The sequence below is a fragment of the Lontra canadensis genome, unplaced genomic scaffold, assembly GCF_010015895.1.
Source record: "Lontra canadensis isolate GAN:19392208 unplaced genomic scaffold, GSC_riverotter_1.0 scaffold8, whole genome shotgun sequence".
Classification (NCBI taxonomy): domain Eukaryota; kingdom Metazoa; phylum Chordata; class Mammalia; order Carnivora; family Mustelidae; genus Lontra; species Lontra canadensis.
Genome location: NW_022631002.1, coordinates 12747648 through 12772879, shown reverse-complemented (window position 1 = coordinate 12772879; position 25232 = coordinate 12747648). Strand labels below are relative to the sequence as shown.

The 25232-nt window shown below is 60.6% G+C and overlaps 1 protein-coding gene across 1 annotated transcript in view; it reads left to right on the top strand.

Moving 5' to 3' along the window:
* The window catches only part of VAC14 (VAC14 component of PIKFYVE complex), a 99246-nt gene extending 75406 nt beyond the window's left edge, over window positions 1-23840 (top strand). The window contains exons 15-19 of the mRNA XM_032853988.1: window positions 13503-13677; window positions 15101-15219; window positions 16410-16489; window positions 18253-18403; window positions 23227-23840. Coding sequence (XP_032709879.1) covers window positions 13503-13677; window positions 15101-15219; window positions 16410-16489; window positions 18253-18403; window positions 23227-23389 — 688 coding nt within the window. The 3' untranslated portion in view covers window positions 23390-23840. The remainder of the gene's footprint in view (window positions 1-13502; window positions 13678-15100; window positions 15220-16409; window positions 16490-18252; window positions 18404-23226) is intronic.
* Window positions 23841-25232: the final 1392 nt, after the last annotated feature.

Here is a 25232-nt window from a genome sequence, read left to right as displayed (position 1 = left end):
AGGAAAGCAGGATGGACAGACCCCAACAGGCTTGAGGCCCGAGGGGCATGAGGACAGGGACCAGGGGCCACAGCGCAGTCTAACCCACAGCTGTGCCACTTCTCAGGGGCCGGGAGCCCTGGCATGACCTCCAGGGAGGATACCTCCCTGAGGTTGCATCATCTGAGTCCTCCTGCTCAGTCTGCACCCCGCCCCCAACAATCTCCCAGTCCACGCTCTCCCTCAGCCTTCACTCGGCTCTGCCCTACCACTCCGAAGGGGCATCTGGAAAGACAGCCCTTAGACCCTCTGTATTTCTACTAGAAGAAGGTGACTGCATGGGGCCCCGGTGACACTAGCAACAACAGCCCAGGGGGTGGCCTTGCCCTGCGCAGCACATGGACGTGGACTCACGGTGTGCACTGCTCGAACCCACGACCCTGGGCTTCCTGGCCAGCGGCATGGGGCAGCTCTCCTGCTCTGACTGAAGGCAGGGGCTTCATCTCCATTGAGACTTTCTCCTCGTGATTCTATTTCCAGAGAAAGCCTCCCATGTAGTAGGCACTCCTGCCTCCGAGTGGAGCCAGGCCTTTTCTCCTGCTCGTATTATGCTAATCACTCCTTGCAAACAGGCAGACTTTGTAGGAGGTTTGCCTGGTTTTAGATGAAGCCTACGCCTTTGAAGCAAAGAGCCACGGTAGCTAAAAATACCATCTCCCTGCTGTTGATCCTCTCATTTGTAAAATGCATGTTTCCATTGTTAAATCTGCAAATGTGCAGCAGCCCCCGCCAGAGAGACAGAGCCACTCTGCCGTCTGGGCCAGAGCGGGAGCCCGGACACCCTCCGAGGAGGCACCCCCTTCCCGGCACCCTGCTCCCCGCACCTCCCCTCAGAACATCTGTGATGGAGTCCAGACGATCCCAGAAGAACTTCCTTCTTAGCTCGTGTTGAAAAAAATGTAAACCACGTAAGATAGAAATCCAAACAGTGCAGAAGACTTGTAGCATAAAATGTAAGCCCTGTCACCACCACCTCCTGCCCAGGAGTAGCCTCTGTTTTGGTGCCACATATTTCCTTCCAAAACTCAGTCTTGCGCTCGTGAGTGCATAGCGTGGCCGAGTGTGGTTTTGGCCGTGGCTGTGCATTTCTAGCAGCAGATCCAGGACTGCCCTGCCTTGTTTGCACACAGGGTTTGGCTCCAAGCAGAGTGGCTTGGGGTCGTCCTCCCTTTTCGAGGCCACCACCTCACCGTGTTCCAACTCCACCGCCTGTCTTCTCTGGGTGTGGTGGCCCTGGCAGGGGGCTGGGCACAGCAGAATGGCCACTCCAAAGCAGGGCCCTCGCCTGGCCCAGCTCTGCCTCGGAGAACTCGGTCTGTAACCGAGACCTGGGACTCTGGATGGCTGCAGACACTTTCCCCAGAGGGACTTCCACTCCCACCTCCCGCCTGGGGCCCTTTCTTGCTCTATTCATTTAATCCAATGCGCATTTCCTGGGCTGGAAAGGAACGGTTCAGATGAAAAGCCCATTTCATGCATCTTAAAACTCCCTGAAAATGACTGATCACAAGAGGAATTTTCACAGCCTCCTGGCGGGGGGGCGTGGAGGAGGGTACAAATAAGAGAAACCCCCTTCATTCAGCCACAAAGGACCAAGGGAGTCCCTTCCTTGCTGTCTTTGTCCTGTCACTTCTGCAGTGGCCCTTCCTTCCTCCCAGCCCTTTCTCTCTGATCTTCTTACCATTTTCCGAGAGACTCAGCAGCGAGGTCCCTGTGATATTTGCTCTGTGACCGGCAGTGCGGTGTTCCTGTTTCGCTTCCCATTCTCTTGCCGACGCTTATCTTTGTGCCCTGCAAGTGGGTTCTTGTGAAGAGCTACAGATGGCAGTCTCAGTTTATAAGTGTCCTAAGACCCCCAAGAGTAAAGATTTGAAGGCCAGAAAGGCAGGAGCAGCGTGTGCCCAGTGCCGCTGAGCCGAGCTTCCTCCCCTGCGACGTCCGTGACAGCCGGAGGGACCACAGCCTGAGGCCGGGGTGCCGGCGTTGCCCTCCTTTTCCTTCCGTTTGAACAGAGCGAGTCGGGGCTGCCCACGGCGGGCTTGGGACCCCTAGGAGGAGATGGGCAGGGAAATATTTAGACACTGGGTGGAAACCTAGGAAGACTGGGCCCGGACTCTGGGGAGGTGAGGGGATGTTGTGAGGACCCCAACCCGGGGCCTTCCCCAAAGCTCCATGGCTGCGCATCCTTTGGGACTGCTAGTGAGAGCTCCCCATTCCTCCCAGAGAGTGGTGCTGCTGGGCTGGTGGCAGTAGCTCTGGGGAGGCAGTTTGGAGGCAGTGGTTCGCAGTCCCGACTGTGAAGGCCGTTAAGAATACAGATCACCACTTTCTGGAGGGGGCCTCAGCGTGGTCTCCGCGTCCCATACGGTCTTCGGCCAACTCCAGCATACAGTTGGGTTCAGGGGTATCTTGGGAAGGCGCTGTTCCTGGCTTGGAGGGTCTTTCTGGTTCTGAACAGTAATTGCATGACTTTGTGGGGGGGCTTGGACACTGGTGGGACAAGGGGTGGTGGCTCCCCGCTTAGAGGTGGGGGAGGGGCTGCCAGGATGGAGAACTGAGGCTGCCACCAGCAAGCAAAATGGCAGCCCCTGGTTGGAGCCCTTTGGGGCACATTAAATCCCCTGGAGGAAAGTCACCACAGGACCGAGAGAGAGAGAAGCATTGCTGTGCGTACCCAGAACCCACAACTATGAGGGCGGCTGGCCCTCTTGCATGAAGGGTTTGGTGGAGGGGGGCATTCTGGCCCCAGCAAGGACAACGTGAGCAGCAGGCCACGGGCTCAGGTGGACGGCATGGCTGTGAGGTGAGAGGGTCAGAGCTGTGGGGAGGCCTCGGTGTCTAGGCTCAGTGCCGAGCATGGCAGAAGGGAGACGCTCACCGTCTGGAAAAGTTTGTGGTCGTCAAAGCAGCAGTGGGGAGAAATCCCTTGGCCTGGAACAAAGGACCAGTTTGGGAATCCTGGGATGAAGTGGTAGAAAATCTGCACAGAGCAACTCGGTAACAGAAAGCCATTTGGGACAAGCGGTGTCCCCAGGCCATTCCCACGGATGATGGAGCAGCCCTGGGCGGGCTCCTCTGGCTCCTGGAACTTGTCCTACTTGCTTGCATTTGTTCTCAGAATGTCACCTCATCACCTCTGTAGTTTGCAGCGGAAATGGCAGAGATGGCTCAGGGGGAGGGGGACTTTCCCTTTACCCGTCCTAAGGCAGACTCTGTGTCTCTGTCTGTCTACTTCACTCCAAGCCATGGCGCGAAGCGGTGCCCCTGCACTGGACATGTGCGTCACAAGGCACTGGGGCTCTTCGTCAGCTGGAGAGGAGGGCTGCACCAGGGAGGAGAGGTTTGTCCTGCAGGTGCCACGCCACGTGGGATGGTCTGGCAGAATGGGACAGGGACTCTGCTCCTCCGTGGGCCTGGCAGTGTGGCCTAGGACCGGTGCTTGGCTTTACTTTGGTCCTCCGTCCCGTGAGCACAGGATCCCTGAGGACATCCATGCACCTGGCTGGAAGTTGGCCGGGGCATGGATGGGCCGGCACGTCTGGGGCCTGAAAACAGTTTGCCAGGCTCTGTGTGTGTGTGTGTGTGTGTGTTGACATGAGTGTGCAGCCACTTCGTAGGCAGGGAGGCTAAGCACAATCTTGGGAGGAAATCCTGCTTGGAAGGGTGGGAACTCAGAGGGCTTCAAAGGGAGAGATAGTCTCAGTAGGTGCTTCTCTAACAGTTAGCCCAGGGGCTCCCAGACGCATGAGGCTTCAAGGTGCTGTTTGCCTGTGTAGGCCCGAGTTCAGACCCCTCGCAGTCATTGTATTGAAATCCCTCCTCCCCACCTGAGACCTCAGAGGCAGCAACTGACCTGCCACCTGTGCTCAGGAGCCGGGGCTCCCAACAGAGGTGTCTGGGCAGCTGCTGATGGGGTCACCTGCACAGAGTCGTACCCCCTACCTCCACCCCAACCATATCTGAGTTTGGGTTCTGACCGTAGCATGGCTGTGGGGGCGGTGCCTGGACTCTGCCTCCCACTCGACCACCAGGAGAAAAAGCCACGAGAACTCAGCATCAGCACAGGTCAGCACTGTCCTGGCCAGGTGTGGCCAGTGTGGTCATTGCCTACCACCCACAGACTCGGGGGGAGGGTCAGGTAGAGGGACCGGGTTTGTAGATAGATAAACTTCCCCAGAGTCACAGGAAGGTTCCAGAGAAACTCAGGCAGGCTTCAGTCCATCAGTGGACCCAGTGATATCTGCAGCCAAGGTAACCCCAAACCGTCTTCTGAGCCCCTGTGCCACCCGGGCCATGAAACCCACGGGCTGGGTGTGTGGCCAGGCACCGGCTCAGAGTGTGGGGGCTGGGATGGGCCACCAGACAGGGCCTTGGCTAGGCTCTTATTTGCGCTTCACTCTCATTCTCTGCTAAGAGGGGTGGCTTAAATCACACCTGTCCCCATGTTAAAGGGGTTCAAGGTACATGACATGCCCAAGGTAGAAAAAGCACTCACAGATGTGCCACATGTGTCGTTACTGGGCAGAAACCTCCATGACAGGAACCCAGCTGTTCTCAAGGACATACTGTGTGTCAGTGGTTCTTGGAACCGATTGTCCTGGGGACAACAGGATTTCCTTTAGCGAGCCTTCCCTTTGTTTTCCTTTGCTCTGAGTGTTCAAAACATGAAATGCTCGGGAGCCGTGGGCGTCTCTACCAAGGGTTCAAAGCCTGGAAGGATGGCCTTCGGCTCATACCACCTCCCCTACCTCCCAGTAGCACCTTTTCCTCCAGCACCAACACAACTCACCCGCCCCCAGGGTCTTCCCTGCAGGACTTGTGTCCTGCCTCCAGCACGGGGATCCCACCCCTGCCATCTAACCTATATTCCGGGGTGTCTCTGCCACATGGGTTAGAAGGTGGAACCTCTTTGCTGGGGCACAAACCTGGACCTTGTCTGTGAGTCAGAGACCTCTCCTGGCATAATCTGAAAGCACCTCAGCTGGAACCAGACCCTTCACAAACCACCTCCCACATGCAGTGTTCAAGCTGTCCTGAGTCCCTTGCGGTCTCTCCCATAAGCCAAGTTCCATAGGTGAAGGAATCCGAGCCGCCGTGCCCCTCCTGGCCGTTCATCCTCTATTCCATAAGCATCCGTCCCTGGACCGGGCCCCAGACACATTCTGCGTTGGGAAGCGTAGGTTGAGAAAGGAGACACACCAGGAGCTCCACAAGGTGAAGCTCAGGGGGGTGGGGGAACCACGCAGAGCTTGAGGGAGGAGACTGTGGGACTAGCAGGGGTGGGGCAGGAGAGGGGTCAAAGGCCCTCCCAGGGGTCCTGGTTGGGGACAGCTTGATCAAAGGCCTGAAGGGGGCTGGAGAGGTCCCTGCAGATGGACAGTGGGAAATAGGCTTGGCCAGATTGATAAGAGCACAAGGAAAATGGGGCTGGGTCTGTCAGGGATCAGGTGCAGGAGACAGCTTCTGTCTTGGGGAGCAGGCGGGACCCCTCACACGGCAGAGAGGCCCATCTGGCCACCCTGGCCGTGTACAGGGCGGGGGGGTCAGCTCTCCCAGCTCTGCGCCGCTCTCATCTCGGTCCCTAGAGACAGCCGCGAGCCCAGAGACAGGTTGGTTCACCCCAACCAGCTGAGACCATTTGGTTTTCTTAACCACTCCCATCCAGATCCGGCCTGCTCTGGAGATGTCTGCTGTGGCCCCCGGGAGCTGGCCGGGCTCATCTGTAAAGAGGAACAGAGAACTGAGTAGATAAAAGACCCTTTCTTCCTCTCCCCCATCATGCTGTGGCCCTCCCGCCATCCCTTTCCACCAGCTCCCAGCAAGACCCAGAAAAACAAGTCCTCGTGCCTCCTCCCACCGCCTCCCCCCCACCCCGACGAGACTTTTAAACATATCAGCGGCATCGACTGCATTAAACACACTGAATTTTTAAGGCGTGAGTTGGCAGGGTTACCGTGGTTGCCTCTGCCCTGAGGGGCACACTGCTGAGGACTGATTGAAAGAAATAGAACAGATTTACAGTTTTCATACTTGGGAAGCAGGGAGCTGGAAGGGAAGAGGAGTGTGGGGCAGGGTGGGACGGGGAGAAGTGGGGGCAGTGAGGCTCTGGAACTTTCTGAACTATAGATGGGAGGCCGCTCCTGCCTCCTGGTTCTAATGTTACCCTGACCTGAAAGCTGCTTTCTCTTTAAATGCTTAAAGGATCCCAGCTGTCCCGCGGGGGCAGAGCCAAGGCCAAGGCCAGAGGGCCCTTTCCAGTGGGAATGGTGGCAGTGACTCTGGGCCCTGTGTTTTCTGTACCTGACATAAAGCTGCATTTGGGAGTTATAGTTGTGAGATCCAAGTGTCTGCCAGGATAGCCTGTGTCCCCTTGGCCTCAGACCACTGATGTGGACCCCAGCCAGGAGCCAAATAGAGAGGTTAGGGCCTGTACCTCAGTACGTGGTGTTGGCCTGGTCAGTTCGCAGGTGCTGGGGATGGATATGAAGGAAGGAAGCCCAGCTAGAGGGAGAGGGGAGGGATCTGAGCAGAAATGACTTGGCCCTGTTGCCAAGGTCACCTGCAACAGAGGTGCCTGAAACTTGTCCCTCAGCCCTGAGGCCGCCTTGCAGAGGGCCATGGGGTCTACCCCGCTGGAGCTTTCCTCCAAGGCAGCATCCAGTTCTAGCCTCAGCAAGGGAGCTACATCTGGGCCTGCGTGCCCAGTGGCCCTCCAGACCCCAGCCCAACAGTGTTTTCCACCCCAGAGCTGATCCTCCCTTCCCCAGGCCACCCGCTGGAGAGCCGAGCTGCAAGTCAGGTCCAGCACGGCCTGGTGAGGCCGGAGGCCTGGACCCGCCTGGGCAGGACCCAGGGGGCCCCGAGGCCACAGCGCAAAAGTGGAGGTGTGGGGCAGGGCAGCATGGGCAGGCGGGTTAGGAGCCGTAAGCAGACCTTCCTGTGCGTTTGGAGGAAGCTGGTTACTGGGCCCTACCCAGCAGGAGGTGCCGGATGGAATCGACCATGGGGCCACCTCCTGTGTGACACTAATGGCTCAGTTCCTCTGGGTCTGGATGGCCCTGGAGGCCTCGTCCCCTTGATCTCATGGAAGATGGGGGGGGGGGCGTTCCCAGGGCACTTGGCCCCAAGGAGCAAGAGCATTGAAGCAGGAAGGGAGCGTGAATAGCAGCTGGGGGAGGCTGGGGGCGGGAGGTGGGTTCCCCGGCTTCTCTCTCAACACTGGCATCACCTTCCGCTCACGTGTGCTATTAGCCCAAGTCTCTCCGTACCAAGCCAGCTGTTCATGGCCTGTGCTAGTGGCTTTCCCGTCAACTTGGAACAGTCAAGAATGGGAAAGGCCTCCATCACCCCTTAAACTAATCTTGAATCCATCTGGGGCCCTTCACACATCCCTGCCTAGTAGCCTTGGGCCAAGCGGCTAGCTGGGCCGGCTGTGTCCCCAGCACCTGAGAACCAAAGCCATTGGGCCACCAGGTGAGGGAGGCACTTCTGGGCCCTCCAGGCTGAGCGCTCACTCCAGGCACCCCCTCCAAGGTCAGACACACCATCTGCTTCTGCCTTTCATATCTCTTTAAAAAGCCAGGCTTGGGGCACCCGCATGACTCAGTGGATTAAAACCTCTGCCTTCGGCTCAGGTCATGATCCCAGGGTTCTGGGATCGAGCTCTGCATCGGGCTCTCTGCTCCACGGGGAGCCTGCTTCCCTCTCTCTCTCTCTCTGCCTGCCTCTCTGCCTACTTGTGATCTCTGCCTGTCAAATAAATAAATAAAATCTTTTAAAAATAAAAATAAAAAGCCAGGCTTGTGGAAGGAGAGAGGGTAGGGGAGTGGAAGGCGGCAGCCAGTGTAGACTAGCTCACTGCACTTCCTGGGCCAGCCCTCAGCTCTGGGCTCAGTGTCAGAACAGTCGGGGTGGGGTTGTGTGGGCATCAGCATGCCCTTACTTGGGGATGGGAGCCGGAGGAGAGCCCCAGGAGAGAAGCAGCATAAGCGTCTTGCAAATGGCCCAGGGGCCTGGGAAGCATCAGCTGACCGTGAAGGAGGTGTGGAGGGGCTGCAGTTTCTGACCTTGGCAGCTTTGCTGGTCTCCTTTCCAGAGGGCACAGGGAAGTGGGGTCATGGGAAGAAGTGTGACATCTTCCCCAAAGCCACATGGCGTGGTTCAGACTCACCCAGCACAGCATGGCGGGGAGGCGGAGTGCTTCCTCCCGAGAAAGGTACATGTCCATGCTGAGGACTCGACCCTCCTGGACCCACACCCTGGTGTGGGGTCCCTGCTCCTGCAGACCAGCCTGGCCCAGGGAAGGAGCCCCCTCTCCAGCTACCCCCTCCCCTGGGCCAGCCTTGCCCTTCCCCAGGCCCTGGAGTTCATCCGTCCTGAAAGGAACTGCTCACCCTCTTTTCACCACCAAACAGGCTTCCTCAGTGCTAACCCCTATCCTTCATGCCCTGCCAGGCCCTGGGGGTAGGGGGCAGGGCTGGCCCGTTGGAGAGCGGCATCTGGAGGCAGAAGCAGCCCCCACTCACACACTCAGAGGTGGTGGCCTCTTCTTTCCTGTTCTGCACGTGGCCCTCAAGGGGGAAGGGGGTGCAAAGCCGCTGGGCAGGTCTTACCCTCCAAAGCAAGGCTTGGCCTGGCCTGAGTTGGTGACCTGTCCTGGTTCCTAGAGGAAAAGCAACATGTGGCCCCTTTCCCACTGCCAGGACAGGGTGAAGGACAGTAACGGGCCCCCTGTTGGCCTAGTAGGGGCCAGCCTGTGCCATGCCTGTCTCCCCTGCAGCGAGTAGCAGCTGCTACCTCACAGCAGGGTTCTCCCGTCCGGCCTGGGCCACAGGGCCTCAGGGTGAGACTGGCCTGTCTCGAGCCACCTGCAAGGCTGGTCGATGCCCTCCTCATCGTCCCTGCTCTGGCCCACAGGTGGCCTGAAGCAGGGGCTGTGGGTGGCTGCCAGACAGGGGCTCAGGAGCACACCTTCCACTCTGGGCCACCACTGAGGCCACTGGCCGTTTAGGGCCGGAGTCTGGTGAACGAGGATGCTTAGCCAGTGTTAGTGGTTGAAGAGACAGTGACACAAAACTCAGGCCAGCCTGGCAAGTGTGGTGTGGCCATTTCCAGGCTGCCCCTCTCCAGAGTGCCTTCCCCTGGCCCTGCTGTAGACCTTGGCTTTTTGAAGTTACCCCCAAAGAAGGCACCTCTGTGGAAAGACAGTGTCCTCTCAGTCCATTAGAGAAAGTGGGGGTCCCTGTCTTGGGTCAGGCCCCAGGCAGGTTGCTCCCCTGAGAGGGACCAAAGAGAACTGTTCCTTCCCTGGCATGAACCCAGACCCATGAGCAGGGCACCAGCTGCACAGGCAAACAGCAGGGGGCTGGAGGAGGGGGACGCAAAGCCCATCCACAGGGCTCTGGCCTGAGGTGAGAGGCTGCATCCCAGAGGCCCCCTCAGGCCACATGCGTGTGGACCCCTGCCCTCCAGCCCTGAGGTGGGCCTGCGGGCTGTGCCCTCCCAGACCTCCTGGAGGTTTCCTCCTGCCTAACCTCTCTGCCTTGTCCCCAGGTGTTCTCCAAGCTGCTGTCTCATGATGAATAGTACTTTAATATGAGTATTAAAAAATATGGGCAAACGTTTAATGCTTGCAAGCCATGTTCATGACCGCTGCCATGCCTGAGAGCCAGGCAGGCCGCCCAAGCACGGCTCAGCAGAAGTGATGACACCGCAGCCCCGCGAGGCCGCCATCTGCCATGCGCCGACAGGCCCCAGGGAGGCGGAGTAGGAGCAGGAACCGGGTTCTGAAAGGGGACTCTTCTGGGTCCTCCCCGCTCCCCCGGTCAGCGGTGTGCCTGGCAGTGTGGTGTGAGGACTTGGCTCAGCGCCCTGGGAGGACCCTGGGGCTGGGCCTCTGGAGACTTGGAGGCCTCCTGGGCAGGCCATTTCACTTGGGCTTGGGGTTGAAGTGAAAAGTGGGTCTCTCCCTCCCCACCACCCACCTTCCTACTCAAGGAAGAGGAATCAGCGTCCTGGTCAAGTACTCAGAGCCCTCCAGGCTACAGCGCGGTTGACCTACCCAGATTACTCTTCTCCCTCCCCAAAAGATGCCTAGGACCCAGTGAGCCCACAGAGACCTGGGCTGCTCTACTTCCCGTCAGCCCTTGCCCATCCCATGAGGACGTGCTTGGTGTGTGGTAAGAGCTCACAGTGAGCAGCTAATACTCCATTGTTCCTGCCTTCTGGAGGCTTCGTGACCCAGCAGGTCCTTCTTCCCAAACCTCGGGTGACCTTGGGATGGGATGGAAGAGGCTGGATGAGAGGAGACGAGGTATAGCCCCTGCTTCCAAGGGTGGCCCGGCCGCAGGGGTGGGGGGCAAAACGGCCCCTCCAGGCTCTGCCCAGCAGCCTCCTGGGGCGAGGAGACCACCCTGCTGAAGCAAACATCCAGAGCACAGTGGGGCTTGAGGCTCGCTGGAGGCCGTGCCCCCTGCCGCCACTCCTCTCTGAGGAGCCCCTTCCTGGCTTCTCCCTCTTCGCCTCTCCCGCTGGTTTAACTAGCAGAGCTTCAGGGCGGCTCCTCAGGGTGCTGTGTCATTGCTGTGTCCTGCCAGCGCGCATTCAGGGGTCTCCTGAGCCAAGCCCCAGGCAGGGCAGTCAGACTCTGAGTGATGAGGGGGAAAACATAACATCCGGGAAGCCACTCGCTGCAGAGTGAAGGAGGTGAGTGAAGGAGGAACCCTAAGAGCTGAGTTGGAGAGAAATGACCAGAAGATGCAAGATCCTAGAGGTGTGGTGAGGAGTTGGGATTTGTTCAGATCCTGTGGGAAACTGCTGGGGGGTGGCATGCTCTGACTGGCACTTTTCAGAGCTTGCCCCGGTGGGCAGTCCTCTGGGAGGGTGGATTGTAGGGATGAGAGAAGCAGCAGGGAGACCAGTGAGGAGACAGCTTGGACTTGACCAGAAGAGATGGCCAGCACTTGCCAGGCTGGCGGGTGCACTGGACAGAGAAGCCAGGGGCTCAAGAGCGACTCCTTCCTTGGGCAGAGCAGCAGGGACACTGCTTCCTGAGATAGGAAGGCAGGGAGCCGGAGTGTGGTGCGTGGCCCTGCCAAATTTGAAATGCCTGTTGGGCAGCCATTTGGGATGGTCTTGAAAACATGGGACCAGGTGTGACTGCCGAGAGATGCAGGTGAGAGAGAGAGAGAGAGAGACACGGAGAGCACACATGTGCTGGGCCACCACAACATGAGAGAAGAAGCAGTCACTGAAGGAGGGAAAGGCCAGGATGGTGTGCTCTCACTGGTGATGAGAGAAGAGCATTTCTAGAAAATGCTAGAAATTTCTAGAAGGTCTGTGATCTTCTGTAGTGCCATCAGTGTTCTGGGTTCTGAGGGATGCCAGGAGGCCTTGGTACCCGCTTGTCCTCACCACCACCATCCCCTTTGCTTACCCCTCCATGCATCTCCAGCTGTCCTCAAGTGAATGCCCCACCCCGCCCTCTGGCTGCTACAGGTCCCCATGCCCCGTGGTCCCGGGAGAGTGCTCCTTGGCAGAGCCTCAGCTGTTGGCCTCTGTCATGGAGACGGCAGCAGCTGCAGGCGACGGGCATTTGTGACCATTTGTCAGAATTCTCCCCTTCCTCCCTGGCCTGCCCTTCTGGAACATTTCTATCCCACGGCCCTGGAGACAGAGCTCATCCAGGGGTGGGAGGCCCAGGAGGGGACAGAAAGTACTGTCTGTGCTCTGCAGAAGAGCCAAGCTTCTTCCTATGAGCTGGCTGTCACCCCCACCTTTGGTACCACTGGGGTACCCAAGTAGGGTCCCCTTAACCATATACTGTGCAGCTCTCTTCTGAGTGACTCCCATCTTGCATGGGAGTATTACCCCCAAGTAGGTGGTGAAGAAATTGTGGCACAGAGACACTGGGGTCACACAGCTGTTGGAAGTGCCAAGCTCTGGGGGCACACAGGTGAGCAGGGGTGCCACCCAGGCGATGGCAAAGCCCCTCCCATGCCACTATCCACCCCCACCCCCCACCCCAACAGCCTTGTTTCCACTTCTCTGGTACTTTCTTCCCCAAGGCTGCTAGTTCCAGCTGGGCCTGGGCTGGAGACGGCCTGCCCACTGTTTGCACTTCGTGGTTTGGCCTCTCTATTACCAAATGCTCTGGGATTTTTCTGGAGCCGGGGGTGGGGAGGAATCTTCTGCTGTCTGGCCCCAAGACATGGCTGGTATTCAGAGGGAAGCAGGAAACCAGAGCCTGATAAATGCAGAGCTTAGTGCGAGTTCAGTGACCTGAGGTGGCTGTGTGTCCAGCATCTTGGCTGCAAATGTGGCTCATGTTGTCCAGTTCATGTAGACCTTGAGGCAGGCCCCAGGCCTTTGTACCCACAGGCCCATGTCGGGGTCTGTGTACTTGCTGGGAGCAGAGGCGAGGAGTCAGGTGGACATATGTGCACCCTAGACGGGACACAGGGCAGGTTAGGGAGTGGATACGGAGCTCGGTCAGTAGCTCAGTGGCCATGCTCCCGACAGGAAGGCCCACTCGTCCCCTCGAGGCCCGGCCTCCGTGGGCGCCACTGCAAAGGGAGCTCAGCAGGCTTCCTCCGAGCCTGTCCTTGAGACCTGCCTCCTACTGTTGACATCATCTTGGCCCAGGGACCCTGGAAAATCTGCTTTTCTCCATTCTCTGGATTTCCTGTCTTCCTTTTATAGAATGGAGACTCCTTTCCACAAAGCATAAGCCTAACCCTGCAGGACTTCCAAGAGGAGAGATCGGGGGAAGGACAAGTGGCCCTAACTCATCCTGTGACCTCAGTCAAGTCATTTTGCCTCCGTGCACCCGAGTTTCCCTTATGTGAACAGCGGAGATAAAACTCGGGATTGTCATAGGACCCGTCCATCCCACAAGCACCCACTGAACCCTGCAGTCGGCAGGCACCATGTGCTCCAGGCGGGGGGTAGGGGTGTCACGCCTGTGAACAACACAGATAGGTTCCTGAGCCCAGGGGGCCCGCAGAGGACAGCGCATCAATGACCAGTGCGTGGGTTACTTGTCGCATAAAGGTCATCTCTATCCAAAAAAGTAAAGGCAGGAAGGGGTAGGGAGTATCTCGGCACGTGGGGGGCATTGCTGTGACATGTGGGAGGTCTGGAAGGTAACATGGGGTTCTGCAGTGACAGTGGTAGGCAGAGGCCTATGGTTCCTCTTAGAATTCCATCTTGGGGTCAGGGCAGGGGACGGAGATCAGTCCAGCCTGTGGGGCTCCAGAGTTGCTGGGTCAGAGTGAGCAGGGCTGGGAGGCATGGAGCCAGGCCCCCCGTGAGCCGCACCCCACCCTCCCCCACAGGCCTGAGAGCTGGGGTCCCAGGCCAAACCCAGGAAAGAGCAGGTTTCATCAGGATGCTACAAGACCAGGGAGAGGCTCCCTAGGTTAAGCCCAGAGGTTTCTGTAACCTCTCCTTGGCCTGTCTTCCAGGCAGCTCTGCCTCCTGTTGAATGCAGAGAACATCTTTCACTCGATGGCAGACATCCTGCTCCGAGAGGAGGACCTCAAGTTTGCCTCGACCATGGTCCATACCCTCAACACCATCTTGCTCACCTCCACGGAGCTCTTCCAGCTGAGAAACCAGCTCAAGGACCTGAAGACTCTGGTACTCCGCGTCCATGGGCTTGGGTCCCGGGTGTGGTCCTGCGTACACACAGGCGCATAGACGTGCTAAGCCACCCTCACCCCGGGGGGCTCACAGAGTGGGGAGACGGGACAGAATCTGAGAGCTCCTGGTCCAGTGTGAACTATGGACTCCCCTGGCTTGCTGCTCAGTGCCAACCATGGCAGTAAGTCAGAGGCCGTCTCCTTGGAGCCACCTGCTGCAGAGATCTCTGCACACGGAAGGCTCTGGCCTCTGCTTCAGGGTCTGCGTGCCCTTCCTGAGCTGCCAAAGACCCTGCATTTTCCCCTTGTTGACACCCCACCCCCTACCCCGCACACCGAGCAGACTGGCTTCGGGGACCCAGTGGCTCATGCATCCTGGGCCATGCTGCCCTGTGTGAGTCGGGCTTCTGGGTTAAACCGTCGCCAGACATCCAGGATCGTTGCTGGCCCTACCCTCCTTCTCAGCCATGGGCCTTCCCCTGAATAGGGGAACAGATCTGTCTCAAAGGCCCCCTGTCCTAAGCCAAGGTGTCACAGTGCTACCTGGCCCAGGCTTTGGATAAGGGCCCAGTGGGGCTGATCAGTGAGAGTGAGGTGGGGGGCTGCTCACTGTGCTGCCAGCCTGCCCTGGGGTCAGTATCTGGTCAAGGCCTTCGTGTGGCCCACGAGCAGGAGGCTGAGCTTCGGGGGGCCTCCGGCAGTGGCTGCCACTCTGGGTGTGCTGGTGGCTCCAGCGGTTTCATTCCCGTTGTGGGCCGTGGTCTCCACCCCACCTCCTCCCCCAGCTCAGACCCTGTCTCTGCTCCCTCTCAGGGAGTCTCAAGGATGTGCGCGCCTGCTTTAGGGCATCGCAGGCCAGGAGACTCGGAATGACCAGGCCACACCTCTGCCTTCTTTCTCTGGTTCTTTCCACACACTTGCAGAGGACTGACTTAAGAATTCTCCTCAGGGCAGGGGTTCCCTGCGTGTGGGCTCAGCTCCTGGGCTGGTTCCTGAGTACCAGGAGGGCTGGAGAGGAGGGAGGAGCTGTGGCATCTGAGCATGAGACGGGGTGCTGCCAGGGAGACCCCAAGGCCTGAGGAAGCCTCCTCCCAGCCCCACAGGCTCCGGGACCACAGAGTTCCGGGGAGGACAGTTACTGTTCTTTGCCAAGGGCAGGAATGCCGGCGCAGAGGACAGGCTCACGCCCGACCAGCCCCTCACAGCCAGCACCACGTGGCTCTGCGGGACTGGGAGTAATGACAGGGTCTGAGGAAGAGCTGTCAGCGTTTCCTTTGTGACGGCTTGTTTCCCAGCTGGGCTTCCAAACACAGCCCTGGGTGCTGAGCTGGCTCCCCGGGACTGCGCAAGAGCCCCCGGATCTCAGGCCCTGGGTGGGAAGGAGTCGGGGCTGTCGCCCGCTCACACCTCTTCCTCCTCAGGAGAGCCAGAACCTATTCTGCTGCCTCTACCGCTCCTGGTGCCACAACCCCGTCACAACCGTGTCCCTGTGCTTCCTCACCCAGAACTACCGGCATGCCTACGACCTCATCCAGAAGTTGTATCCTTCCCGTTCATCCGCCCAGGTGGCAGGCCCAAGGGCCACGCTCCTGCCCCGTCACCCCCCTCCCTGCTTCCAGGCCTCGTGACCCCAGGACCTTGGAGGACACCGAGACGGGTGTATTTGAGAGCAAGCTGGGGGCAGCAGACAGGGTCATCTGGGTCTCGTGGCAGGAGCTGCACTGGCAGAACCTTGTAAGCCAGGGACCGAGGCTGAGGGGTGCTGACAGGGCCACCTAGGTCCAGGTGCCCCCACCCTGTCTGGTACTCCAGGTAGCAGGCCCCGGGAATGAGGAGGGTGGGTGGACTGCAGTGGGGGGACCTGGGTGAGGCCTGCACACTTGAGTTCAAGGACCACACTCAAGGACCTTCTGGAGCCACAGAGCCAGAGGGAGCCCAGGTTGGCTGGGACAGCAGGGAGAAGCAGGCCGGGGAGAGGCCTCAGCTGAAGAGAAGACCCACAGCTCGCCTTGGGGCCTGGAAAGGCATCCGTGGGCAGATTGGTCACAGTTCTTAGAAGGCTGAAGCACACCAGCTTCCTCTGTGAATGCCCAGCACGTGACCCTGGATTAAAAAGCTCCTTAGGACACAAAATGGGCCTCCTTTCCTGATGGGACCAGGAGCTGGGGGTAAGGAGAGAAGGGCCTTGAGGTTCCTTCACCTAGGGTCGGTGTGGCCTCGCCTCACTCCCTGAGGCTGCCTGCTCTCCGTCCACACCCTAGATTTGCTTTTCTCAGTCATTGGCGTGGCCCAGAGACTGCAGGCAACACTCTTGTGGCAGTCCTGACCTTGGCCCTGCCGACAGGCGTCCACCCAGGCAGGAACCAGGACCTTTCCTGCTCAGCCTCCCCCCACCCCCTCCCCCCAGTCTGCAGGGCTGAGATAAGAGCCTTTCAGAGCCGGGAGGGCGCAGAGGAGAGAGCCCCCATGCAGAACCGAAGTGCCCACGCAGGGGGACCCCTGGGCCCTTTTACACTCAGAGGGATGGAGAAGTAAAGAGGCAGGTAGACTGGTGGATCTTCGTGCTTCAGCAGAGCAGGCTCTGCTTCTGAAGCCAGGACCCGAGTGGGAAGAACACACGTTCCCAGCTCCTGAGTCCCCACTCTCTGGCGGCCTGCACCCCCACAGAGGCCCCTCCCAGAGACCGGCCATCCCGGCCCAATAGTCAGACTTTCCTTGACCCCCATCCAGCGGAGACCTGGAGGTCACAGTGGATTTCCTCACAGAGGTGGACAAGCTGGTGCAGCTGATCGAGTGCCCCATCTTCACATGTAAGAGCCTTCCCTCCGCCGCTCCGCCCTGCCTCGGGGAGGGGGCAGGGAGGGGGCTCCCCGCACCGGCAGAGGTGGGGTGGGGGTGGGGGGTCCTCCAATGCCGGAACAAAAGGCCGGGGATGACAGGGCTGGGGCGTCCAGTCCAGCAGGACCGGGACGAGTGGCATCAGGACGAGTGCCTGAAGGTGGGTCTCACGGACGCAGGCCATCTGAAGGTGAATGACATCCCCTCTGGGGGACCCGAAGCGGCCGGTCCAGAGCTGTTCCCGCGCCCCCTGCAAGCACACTGCCCTGTGCCCCAGCTCTCAGAAGCTGAGGGGCTTCTCTGTGCCTGGGAGCCACGTCGTCCCATCTCTGCAAAGCAGAGCTGGCGTTCGCGGGGAGCGGCTGGGCAGGAGCCGCCAGATGGTCACGTTCAGGCTGAATGTGCAGAAGTGGCCGCTGGCCGCTGGCTGGGGCGCGCACAGCCCTTGGCATCTCAGCGCACCTGGCGCTTGCTCCCCAGGAGGGCAGCCCCCAGAATAAAAATCCCGCGCTTGCAGTAAGGTCAGGGAAGCAGGGAGGCAGCCCTGCCGGTGGCCTCCCTCCTGTCCTGCTGGTTGCCCCGGCCTCCTGTTCCCTGGCAGTGCCTCGAACACGTCTGAGGGCACCACAGGGCTAGAGGCCCGGGACAAAGACCCTGTTCCCAGCGGTGTGCAGCCAAGCCTGTACCACGTGGTCCCCTGGCCTGACATCTCACTTCCCCAAGGGCCTTCTGGGGCAGCCAGGCACACACACTCTCCTGAGGTCAGGTCCAGCCTGACCCTGGAGAAGCCACGAGTGCCCTCTCACCAGGTCCAGGGCTTTGCAGGGGTGACTGCAGCAGATGCACCCTGCTCCTGCTCAGCTCTCCATCCCACTCCCGGCTTGCCTGGCCCCTCCTGGGGACTGGCTTGGCCCCACAGCCCCAGCTACTCAGGTCTCCACGGGCGGCTCCTCCCTGTGGCAAGAAGAGGGTTGGGGTGCAGGGGCTGGGGGCAGCTGGGCCTGGCTGCTCTGGCTCCAGTGTCAGCCCAAACCCCTGCATGGCTGCTGGGGTGCCGTCGCCTCTCTGGGTGTTGGTGGCACATTCCCCACCGGCGATGCCTGGAACTGGGCCTTCGAGACACAAGAAGGCAGGAGCCCGTGATTCTCCGGAGGGGCTGAGAGGAGGGCAGCATGGGGCTGCTGACTTGGGACAGGTGCTGGGCAGGACTGGGGCACCACTCCCATCTAGTGTGGTACTGACAGGGCTGGTACCTGAGGTGGCTTTCCAGAAGCACCTACCAGACACTCCGGAGCTTGGTGTGTGTTTTGCCACATGCACCAGCGTTCTTCCATCCTGCCCTCCCTTAAAGCTGCCCTAATCCGGGCTTTCTCTCCTGCTCACCCTATTTATAGCTCTCTTGTGTTGGCACGTGCAGAGCAGACCGGGGAATCTGTTACACTCCAGGCCCCGAGCTCCCTCATTACCGGACTGCAGTGAGGGTAGGGGCTCAGGGCCCAGGCCCCGCGGCAGCACAGGGGTCATCAGGCCGAGGGCTCGCTCAGCACAGATGGGCAGGAAGAAAGAGGGGAGATGCCCCAAAGACAGGCGAGGTGACCCTGGAGGAGAGGGCGGGTGTGTCTGGCTGTGGGGGAGCCCCTGCCTCCCTCTGAAGCACAGCCCTCTGGCTGGCCGGCTCCCAGGCAGGCCTGGGGCGGTGGTCGAGCCCTGACCTCTCTCCTCTGCCCCGCTGCAGATCTGCGCCTGCAGCTCTTGGACGTGAAGAGCCACCCACACCTGATCAAGGCCCTGTACGGCCTGCTCATGCTGCTGCCGCAGAGCAGCGCCTTCCAGCTGCTGTCCCGCCGGCTGCAGTGCGTGCCCAACCCCGAGCTGCTCCAGACCGAGTGAGTGTGGCTGGGGACCGCTGCCCCCCACCCCGCCCCCAGGGGAGGCTGGCCAGAGGGGTCAGGCCCAGAGGGGTCTCCCTCACCTCGGAACCACAGCCCCCAGGCACCGTGGAGACCGGCCACCCCACTGCCACCAGCCCTCGGGCCTCTCAGGGCCTCAGGAGGAGGGACTCCAGGACGGTTTACAAGGTGGCACGGGCTAACGATACCTCCTCCACACGGTCAGGGTTGAGTTAGTCAAAAAATAAGAGAGCATGCCAGAGTCACCCAGACGGATGCCCCTGGAGGAAAGCCATTGGCAGGACGAGGTGGAGGGAGTTCAGTTCACATCCTAGGCCAGAGACAAGCACCCAGTCCCATGCAGATAGGCATGAGAGCCCGGCCTTGGGTGGCCCTCTCCTCGGTCTATGGCAAAGGCTCCAGCCTGGGCCTCAGAAAGACCCCAGCCTCACTGCGGCCTTCCGAAGCCTATCCTGGATGGGACGGGAGGCAGGCTGCATCCGCAGCTACCCCGCTAGGGTCCTGCCCATGGGAAGTGCAGGTCCTGGGCACACCGCCACCACGAGTCCCAGCATGGCCGCCTCCAGGCAGGAGGGCTGTGGCCCCCGGGGAGTGGGCTGTCCAGCCCGGCTCCCATCCCAAACCCACGGCTGGCCCGGCCCCCAGAGCCTGCGGGGCTGTGTCTATATTTGGTAACCCTTGCAGGCTCTGCCTCATCCACAGGCATCTGGCATCCGAGATGGAAAATTTCACTTGTCAGGTCGCCATGGAAACCAGCAGAGCCACTGAGGAGATTTACGCTGAATGGAGAGCACGCAGCTTGCATCAGATGCCCTGTGTGTCTAGAGTTCCCTCCCAGGCTGTTAGAGCCACTTGGCAGGCCTGGCACCTCGCTCTCATGAAGGCCCTCAGGCTTCGGCCCCTGGGGCTGGTGCGGGCAGCCTTGGAATGGGCAGCCTAACAGGGCCCCGGACCCAAGCCCCTGTGCCCTCTGTGGCACTGGCTTTAGGCTCCCACCACCCCTCCCGTCCAGCTTGGCCTCTCCAGAGGCTGGTTGCAGACCACCTGACAGGCTGGCTACCTAGACCGGCTGGAGGGGCTTGAGCCCCCGGCAGGTGTGCCCCCACCCCCCACCCTGGCCAAGGCCCAGCTCCTGCCTACCCCACCCACTTTCCCAGACAGCGGTGCTCTGGGAGGCAGAGCTGGGCACAGTCCCGGCTGCTCCTAGTGATGCCTGAGTGATCCCCAGGGAGCAGGGAGTTGCGGACCCATTGGATGCCCCTGGTGGGGATACCTCCAGCTCCTGGGACTCAGGCCCTGAAGCCACACCGTAGTGTCCCTGGCCTGGCCTCTACACCAGCCTTTCTACTGTCCAGTGGGTGTTAGGGTCACCTGGCAAGCACTTAGGAGGAAAAGGGCAGCTGGCGAAGAGGGGAGAAGGAGGCAGGAAGGGCTCCTTCCTGTGACCTTTGGTTCTGGTCCCCACCCCCAAACAGCCCGCCTTCCAGACCCTGCACTGCTGAGGGCCATATGCCTATCAGAGCTCTGCCCACGATATCTTGTGGGGGTGGGGATGTAAAGCTCACGGTAGTAGGAGCCCTCACGGCATGCTCCAGGCCCGGGTACAAGTGTGCAGAGGGAGGGAAGCTGGGGATAAAGGATTCTCCCTAAGCGTCCCATGGTCAGAGTCAAGGGAGTCTTGGGCCAAGGGTTTGAGACCTCTGGGTTCTCAGGTCAGTGGGCAGGTCACAGGCCTGGACTAGGATCTAAGATTTTTTTTTTTTTTTTTTTTTTTTTTTTAAACAGAGCACAAGTAGGCAGAGAGGCAGACAGAGAGAGAGGGGGAAGCAGGCTCCCCGCTGAGCAGAGATTTCCCCATGTGGGGCTCGATCCCAGGACCCTGGGATCATGACCTGAGCCGAAGACAGAGGCTTTAACTCACTGAGCCACCCAGGTGCCCCCTGGACTAGGATCTGATCCCAGCTCTGCTCAAGATTTGCTGTGTGACCTCAGATCTGTCTCTTGGTTCTCGGTTTCTTCATTAGTAAATGAGCATTTGGGTTAAATGGATGCTTGAGGCTCGGCCTAGCCTTCAAGGCCCCAGGTGCCCAGCCTTTCTTCGCAGGGACCCTGGAAGAGTTGGCACAGATACGCGCAAGGAGGCATTGGGCGGGGAGGGGGCCCCAAGAACAGCTGGGGGAGGGGTCAGATTGCAGGGTTGGGCACAGAGGGACAGCTCACACCCACGAGAGGGAGACAGGGACAGTCTCAGCCCTGGGAGGGGCAGGCAGCTGGAAGACAGCTTTGGGTTGCCTGACAGGCCTCCAAGCCAGGAACAGCTGGGGGTGGGGGGTTCTGTACCCCTCCCCCATCCCTCATTCTGTGTGCTCAAGGCGCCAGCAGGGCTCGGAGACCCTGGCCACGCTCAGGCTTCCAGGCCACTCCCCAGAAACCATCTCAGTGACGCAGGAGGGAACCTCTGAAGCAAAAAGCTGGTCACAGGTGCATGGGTGGGGGTGGCAGGAGAGAGGGCCAGCTTTGGGTTCTGGAATCCCATCTCCGCTGCTGGTGGGGTGTCCCCCAGCCACTGACTGCCCACGGGGTGTTGTCAACAGAGCAGGAAGGGCTTGCGCAGCAGCCGTACCCACTGTGACAGGCAGGGAGAGGAGCCTTGGCCCACATGCTCAGAGGAGACCTACCCTACCCTCATGGGACACGCTCCTCCCCACTCCCCCTCCCCCCACAGAAGACCTCAGGCCAGGAGGGGTCCAGGGAGGGAGGCCGTGTCACCGAGGGCCCAGGGAGCACAAGGTGTGGCCCACTCCTCCCCACCCCCACACGCTGCCCCAGCCACCTCTGGGCAGATCCCCCAGGTTGGCTGCCACTGCTGGCATCTCCACGGAAACCCCTAATCTCAGTCCTACCTCTGGACCTGACGCCGGGGCTTGCCATTAGTGTCGAGGGGAGCGGCATACAGACCCACGGACGCCTAGGCACGTACTGCAGTGTCCCGTCTGGGCGCATGTTCCCAGGCCCACAGGTCTCCCAAATCTCTGCCTGCGGGGCTGGGGCTGCGCCTGGCCCCTCCCTAGCGAGAGCTCTAAGCCACAGGGTGTCCCTCGGCTTCCCCAGAGGCCCAGGTTATTCTCTCAGGGCGGTGACACCGGGACCGCAGAGCTACTGTGACAGGGAGCCCCCTTCCCTGTTCCCAGGGGAGCCGAACACAGGAGCTGGAGTTCAGAATGCTGCCCGCGGCCTGCCCCCACCAGAGCCAGGCGGCTCCTGCTGGTCTTTGCTGAACCGATGTTGCCTGAGGCCCAGGAAAGCAGGGGCCACGCCACTGTCTAGGGTGCCTTCAGCAGGAGGGGAGCACACTGAGTAGGTAGGGGCCACCTCCAAGCTCCAGCCCCGTCCTAACCATGGGAAGGGGTCCCACCACCCCTGGTCCTGCCTCAGCAGCCAGGTGAGTGGTCAGAGAGGCCTGTCAGGGGCCAAGCTTATTGGGGAGGCTTTCCTTTGGGTGAAGTGCCATCGTTTTCCCCGCCAAGTGGACTGAGCCGCAGATATACAGGCGGCCTTGAGCTGCTGGGCCCCAGCTGGCCTCGCCTCAGAAGACCAGGGTTGTAGCCACGCTGGCCGCCCATCAAGCTGGGGCTGGGCACCAGGCTAAGCTCTTCGGTGTCGAATCTGAGGGAACCCTCACACCTACCCCATGGAGTGGCTTCTGTGGCCGTCCCCCTTTATAGAGGAGGAAACTGAGCCATGGGTCCAAGGTCCAGTGGTTAGGAAGTGGTCGTATTCCAGTTGGATCCCGGCTTATCTAGCTTGTGTGCTCAGTTCTTGCGCCTCAATATTGGGGTCTGTCCATGAACTCAGGGGGCCCAAGGATTCTCATGAACAGCCCACAACCTTCATGAGACTCCCCCCTTACTAGGGCCACCAGGCTTCAGGGGATAGAAGCAAATATTTTTCCAGCCCACACAGATCTGTTTCCTAAGCCAGGGAGGCTCAGTTGAGAGAGAAGCAGACTTCCAGGAGATTCTCTGGAGGGGTGCTTATAAACAGGGCAGGGCCCCAGGGGATCTAGTCCCTGGGGCAAGCTGAACAGGGCTATTACCCTGCACGACCCTAGGGAGCGTCAGGCACATTGTAGCTGCGCTCTGCACGACCTGTGCAACCGTACAGAGCAGGGGGAGGGGATGGTAACAACAGGAGTTGTAGGAACCGCCAGCATGCCCGGTGGTGAAACCAGCTCTTCTCCCTCAGGGACAGAAAATGACCACAGGCCTTTGGACCTCAACACTCAAAAATCGATGTCCTGCCAAGCTAAAGGCCCAGTATAGTCTCTTCAGCAGTAGACAATCCTTGTTGTCTGCAGGCCTAGTCCTGCCCCAGAGAAAGGTCCAGGCTGCCTCCTCCCCCTTCTCCTTGGACCCTGTTCCAGGCCCCAGCTGGCTTCCTGGCTGGCTGCTAGCCCTGGCTTTCACCCCAAAGGGAGCCAGTCGTAAACAGGAAATGCTTCCCGATGCGATGCCTGCTCTGGGCCCCATTGCCAGCCCACAGACTGAAGACCATATCCAAGCAGCACTGTTGACTGGTCCCAGCATTTGAGGGGGAGGGGATGTTCACAGGGCTCCCCTGCCTTGGGGCTGACCGTTGGGCAAGGGATCCCGGGCTTGAGGAAGACGTACTCCCCAAGGTTGAGGTCCGTGAGCCTGTGGCCCTGCCCTGACCCCGGCCCTTCTATGCCCGGTGCCACCTGGCCCCCAGCTCCCTCCCGGGCTTGCTGAGACTGATGCTGAGCCCTTCTTCTTCCCCAGAGACAGTTCACAAGCAGCCCCCAAGGCGCAGAAAGCGGATTCCCCCAGCATCGACTACGCAGAGCTGCTGCAGCACTTTGAGAAGGTCCAGAAGAAGCACCTGGAAGTTAGGCACCAGCGGAGTGGGCGTGGGGATCACCTGGACCGGAGGGTTGTCCTCTGACGGTCCTGGCATGGAGAAGGGCCCAAGAAGTGGCCCCATGGAGCATTCAGGGTCTTCAGGCCCCCTCCCTGAGGAGCTCAAACACCTGCCTCAAGGGCAGGGCCGGGCCTGGCCACCAGCTCGGGGTAGGGACACAGAGGCTGGCCACCCAAACTCCTCACACAGCCCAGCCCTCTGGGCCCCCATTGCTGGCAGCTGCACCCTGGTGCTCAGGTAGCCGGCTTCCCACCGGGGTGCGGCCGAAGCCTCAGACACCACCCATTCTCTGGGACCAGTCTCTTTCTAACATCCTCTTGTAAAAGAGCTTGACCTCTCCAGCCCGCCAGAGCTCTGGCCTCGTGCTATGTGTGCACACACTGGAGTATGCGTACCTGTCTGCAAACAGGGACCAGCCCGGAAGTCCGTATCAATGACACACCCCCTGCCCCAATAAAGAAATGACGGGAAACTCAGCCGCACATGCTTGCTCCTTCCCACTGGCACCGGCTCTCTGCCTGCCTGATGCCCACAGCTGCTCCAGGACCATGTTGCCCCAAGGAGTGCTGGCTACACCTGGAGGCTGGTCACCTGACGGTTCCCTGATGGGTGTCTTCTGGGTCCCACTCTCACCACTGGGACCCGCCCCTTCCTGGAGACCACCAAGGAACTGAACCCTACTTTCCCTGGCACCTGACTTTTCCACCCAGATTCCCCTGGGGAATGCAGCCACGTCCCCTTTGAACAGGGAAACCAAACCTTGAGTTTCTGAATGAAAGGGCATGCCCTACAGGCTGCACATCGCTGGAAATGGAAGGGCAGGGACTGAGGAAGCATCTCAGGTGCCCACCTTGGTTTGGCTAAATAAGCCGCAGTAGCACACGCGTGGGCCTGAGTCCACCAGACTCCAGCTCTGGGGAGCCTTTGAGTGGCCTAATGAGCACCCAGGTGGTTCTCATTGAAGGCGCCCGAGGTGGGGGAGAATGAGTTTGTGCCTCTCAGGGAGGGTGGGTTTCCCCGCCTGGAGTCTCCAGGACGAAGGGCAGTACGCGCCGCCCGTCGTCCACGTGAACACGGCGTGCGCCCAGGCGTCGGGGACTGGGGCCGGTAGCCCACCTCTGCCCCGCTGGTCTGACACCGGCCCCCGCTGCCAAGTAAGCAGGTTGCCCCGACCCGGTCACGACACCCCAAAAGCTCATCCTGCCCCCTCCCTTACCCCCCAATGCGAGTGGCTTCGGCCCCGCTTGGAAAAGCATCCAAAGAGCTTTTGGAGGACCGTGCGGACTCATCATTGCCTGGGATGGAACGTCCCAAGGCGGGCGACACCCCACGCCCCCTCCCCCCGCTGTGTGTCGTGTATTGCGCCCGCGGGACGCCCCCCAGGGGAGTCCAGCCCACCGCCCGATCTCTAAAAGCGCCTGAAGACCCCGGCCCGAGACCACAGGCTGGAATGGGGTGCCGAGCCCCTTCCCGGGGTGGGGGGCAGACACCCAACTCCCGGGCTCCACCCGCCAGGCAGCCCCGCGGGCCCCGCCCCAGCACCGCCCCCAGCCCACAGCGGCGCCCGAGCCCGCCGGCCCCGCTCGCCGGGCCAGTCCGGCTGCGCCCGGGCTCGGATTTCAAAGCCCGGCTCCGGCGCTGAATGGGCCTGCGCCCGGCCGGCCTTTCCCACAGCCCCCGCCCCCCACCCCCGCCGCGGTCCTCCCTCTGCCGCGCCCACGTGACGCCCGAGCCGCGGCGGCTCGGATTACCGCCGGCGCTCCAGTCCCCGCGCCGAGGCCGCGCCGCCAGCTGCCCGCGCCGCGCCCCCCGCGCCGCCCGCCCGCCCCGCCGCGCCATGGCCCGCGCCGCCCAGCCGCGGCCCGCC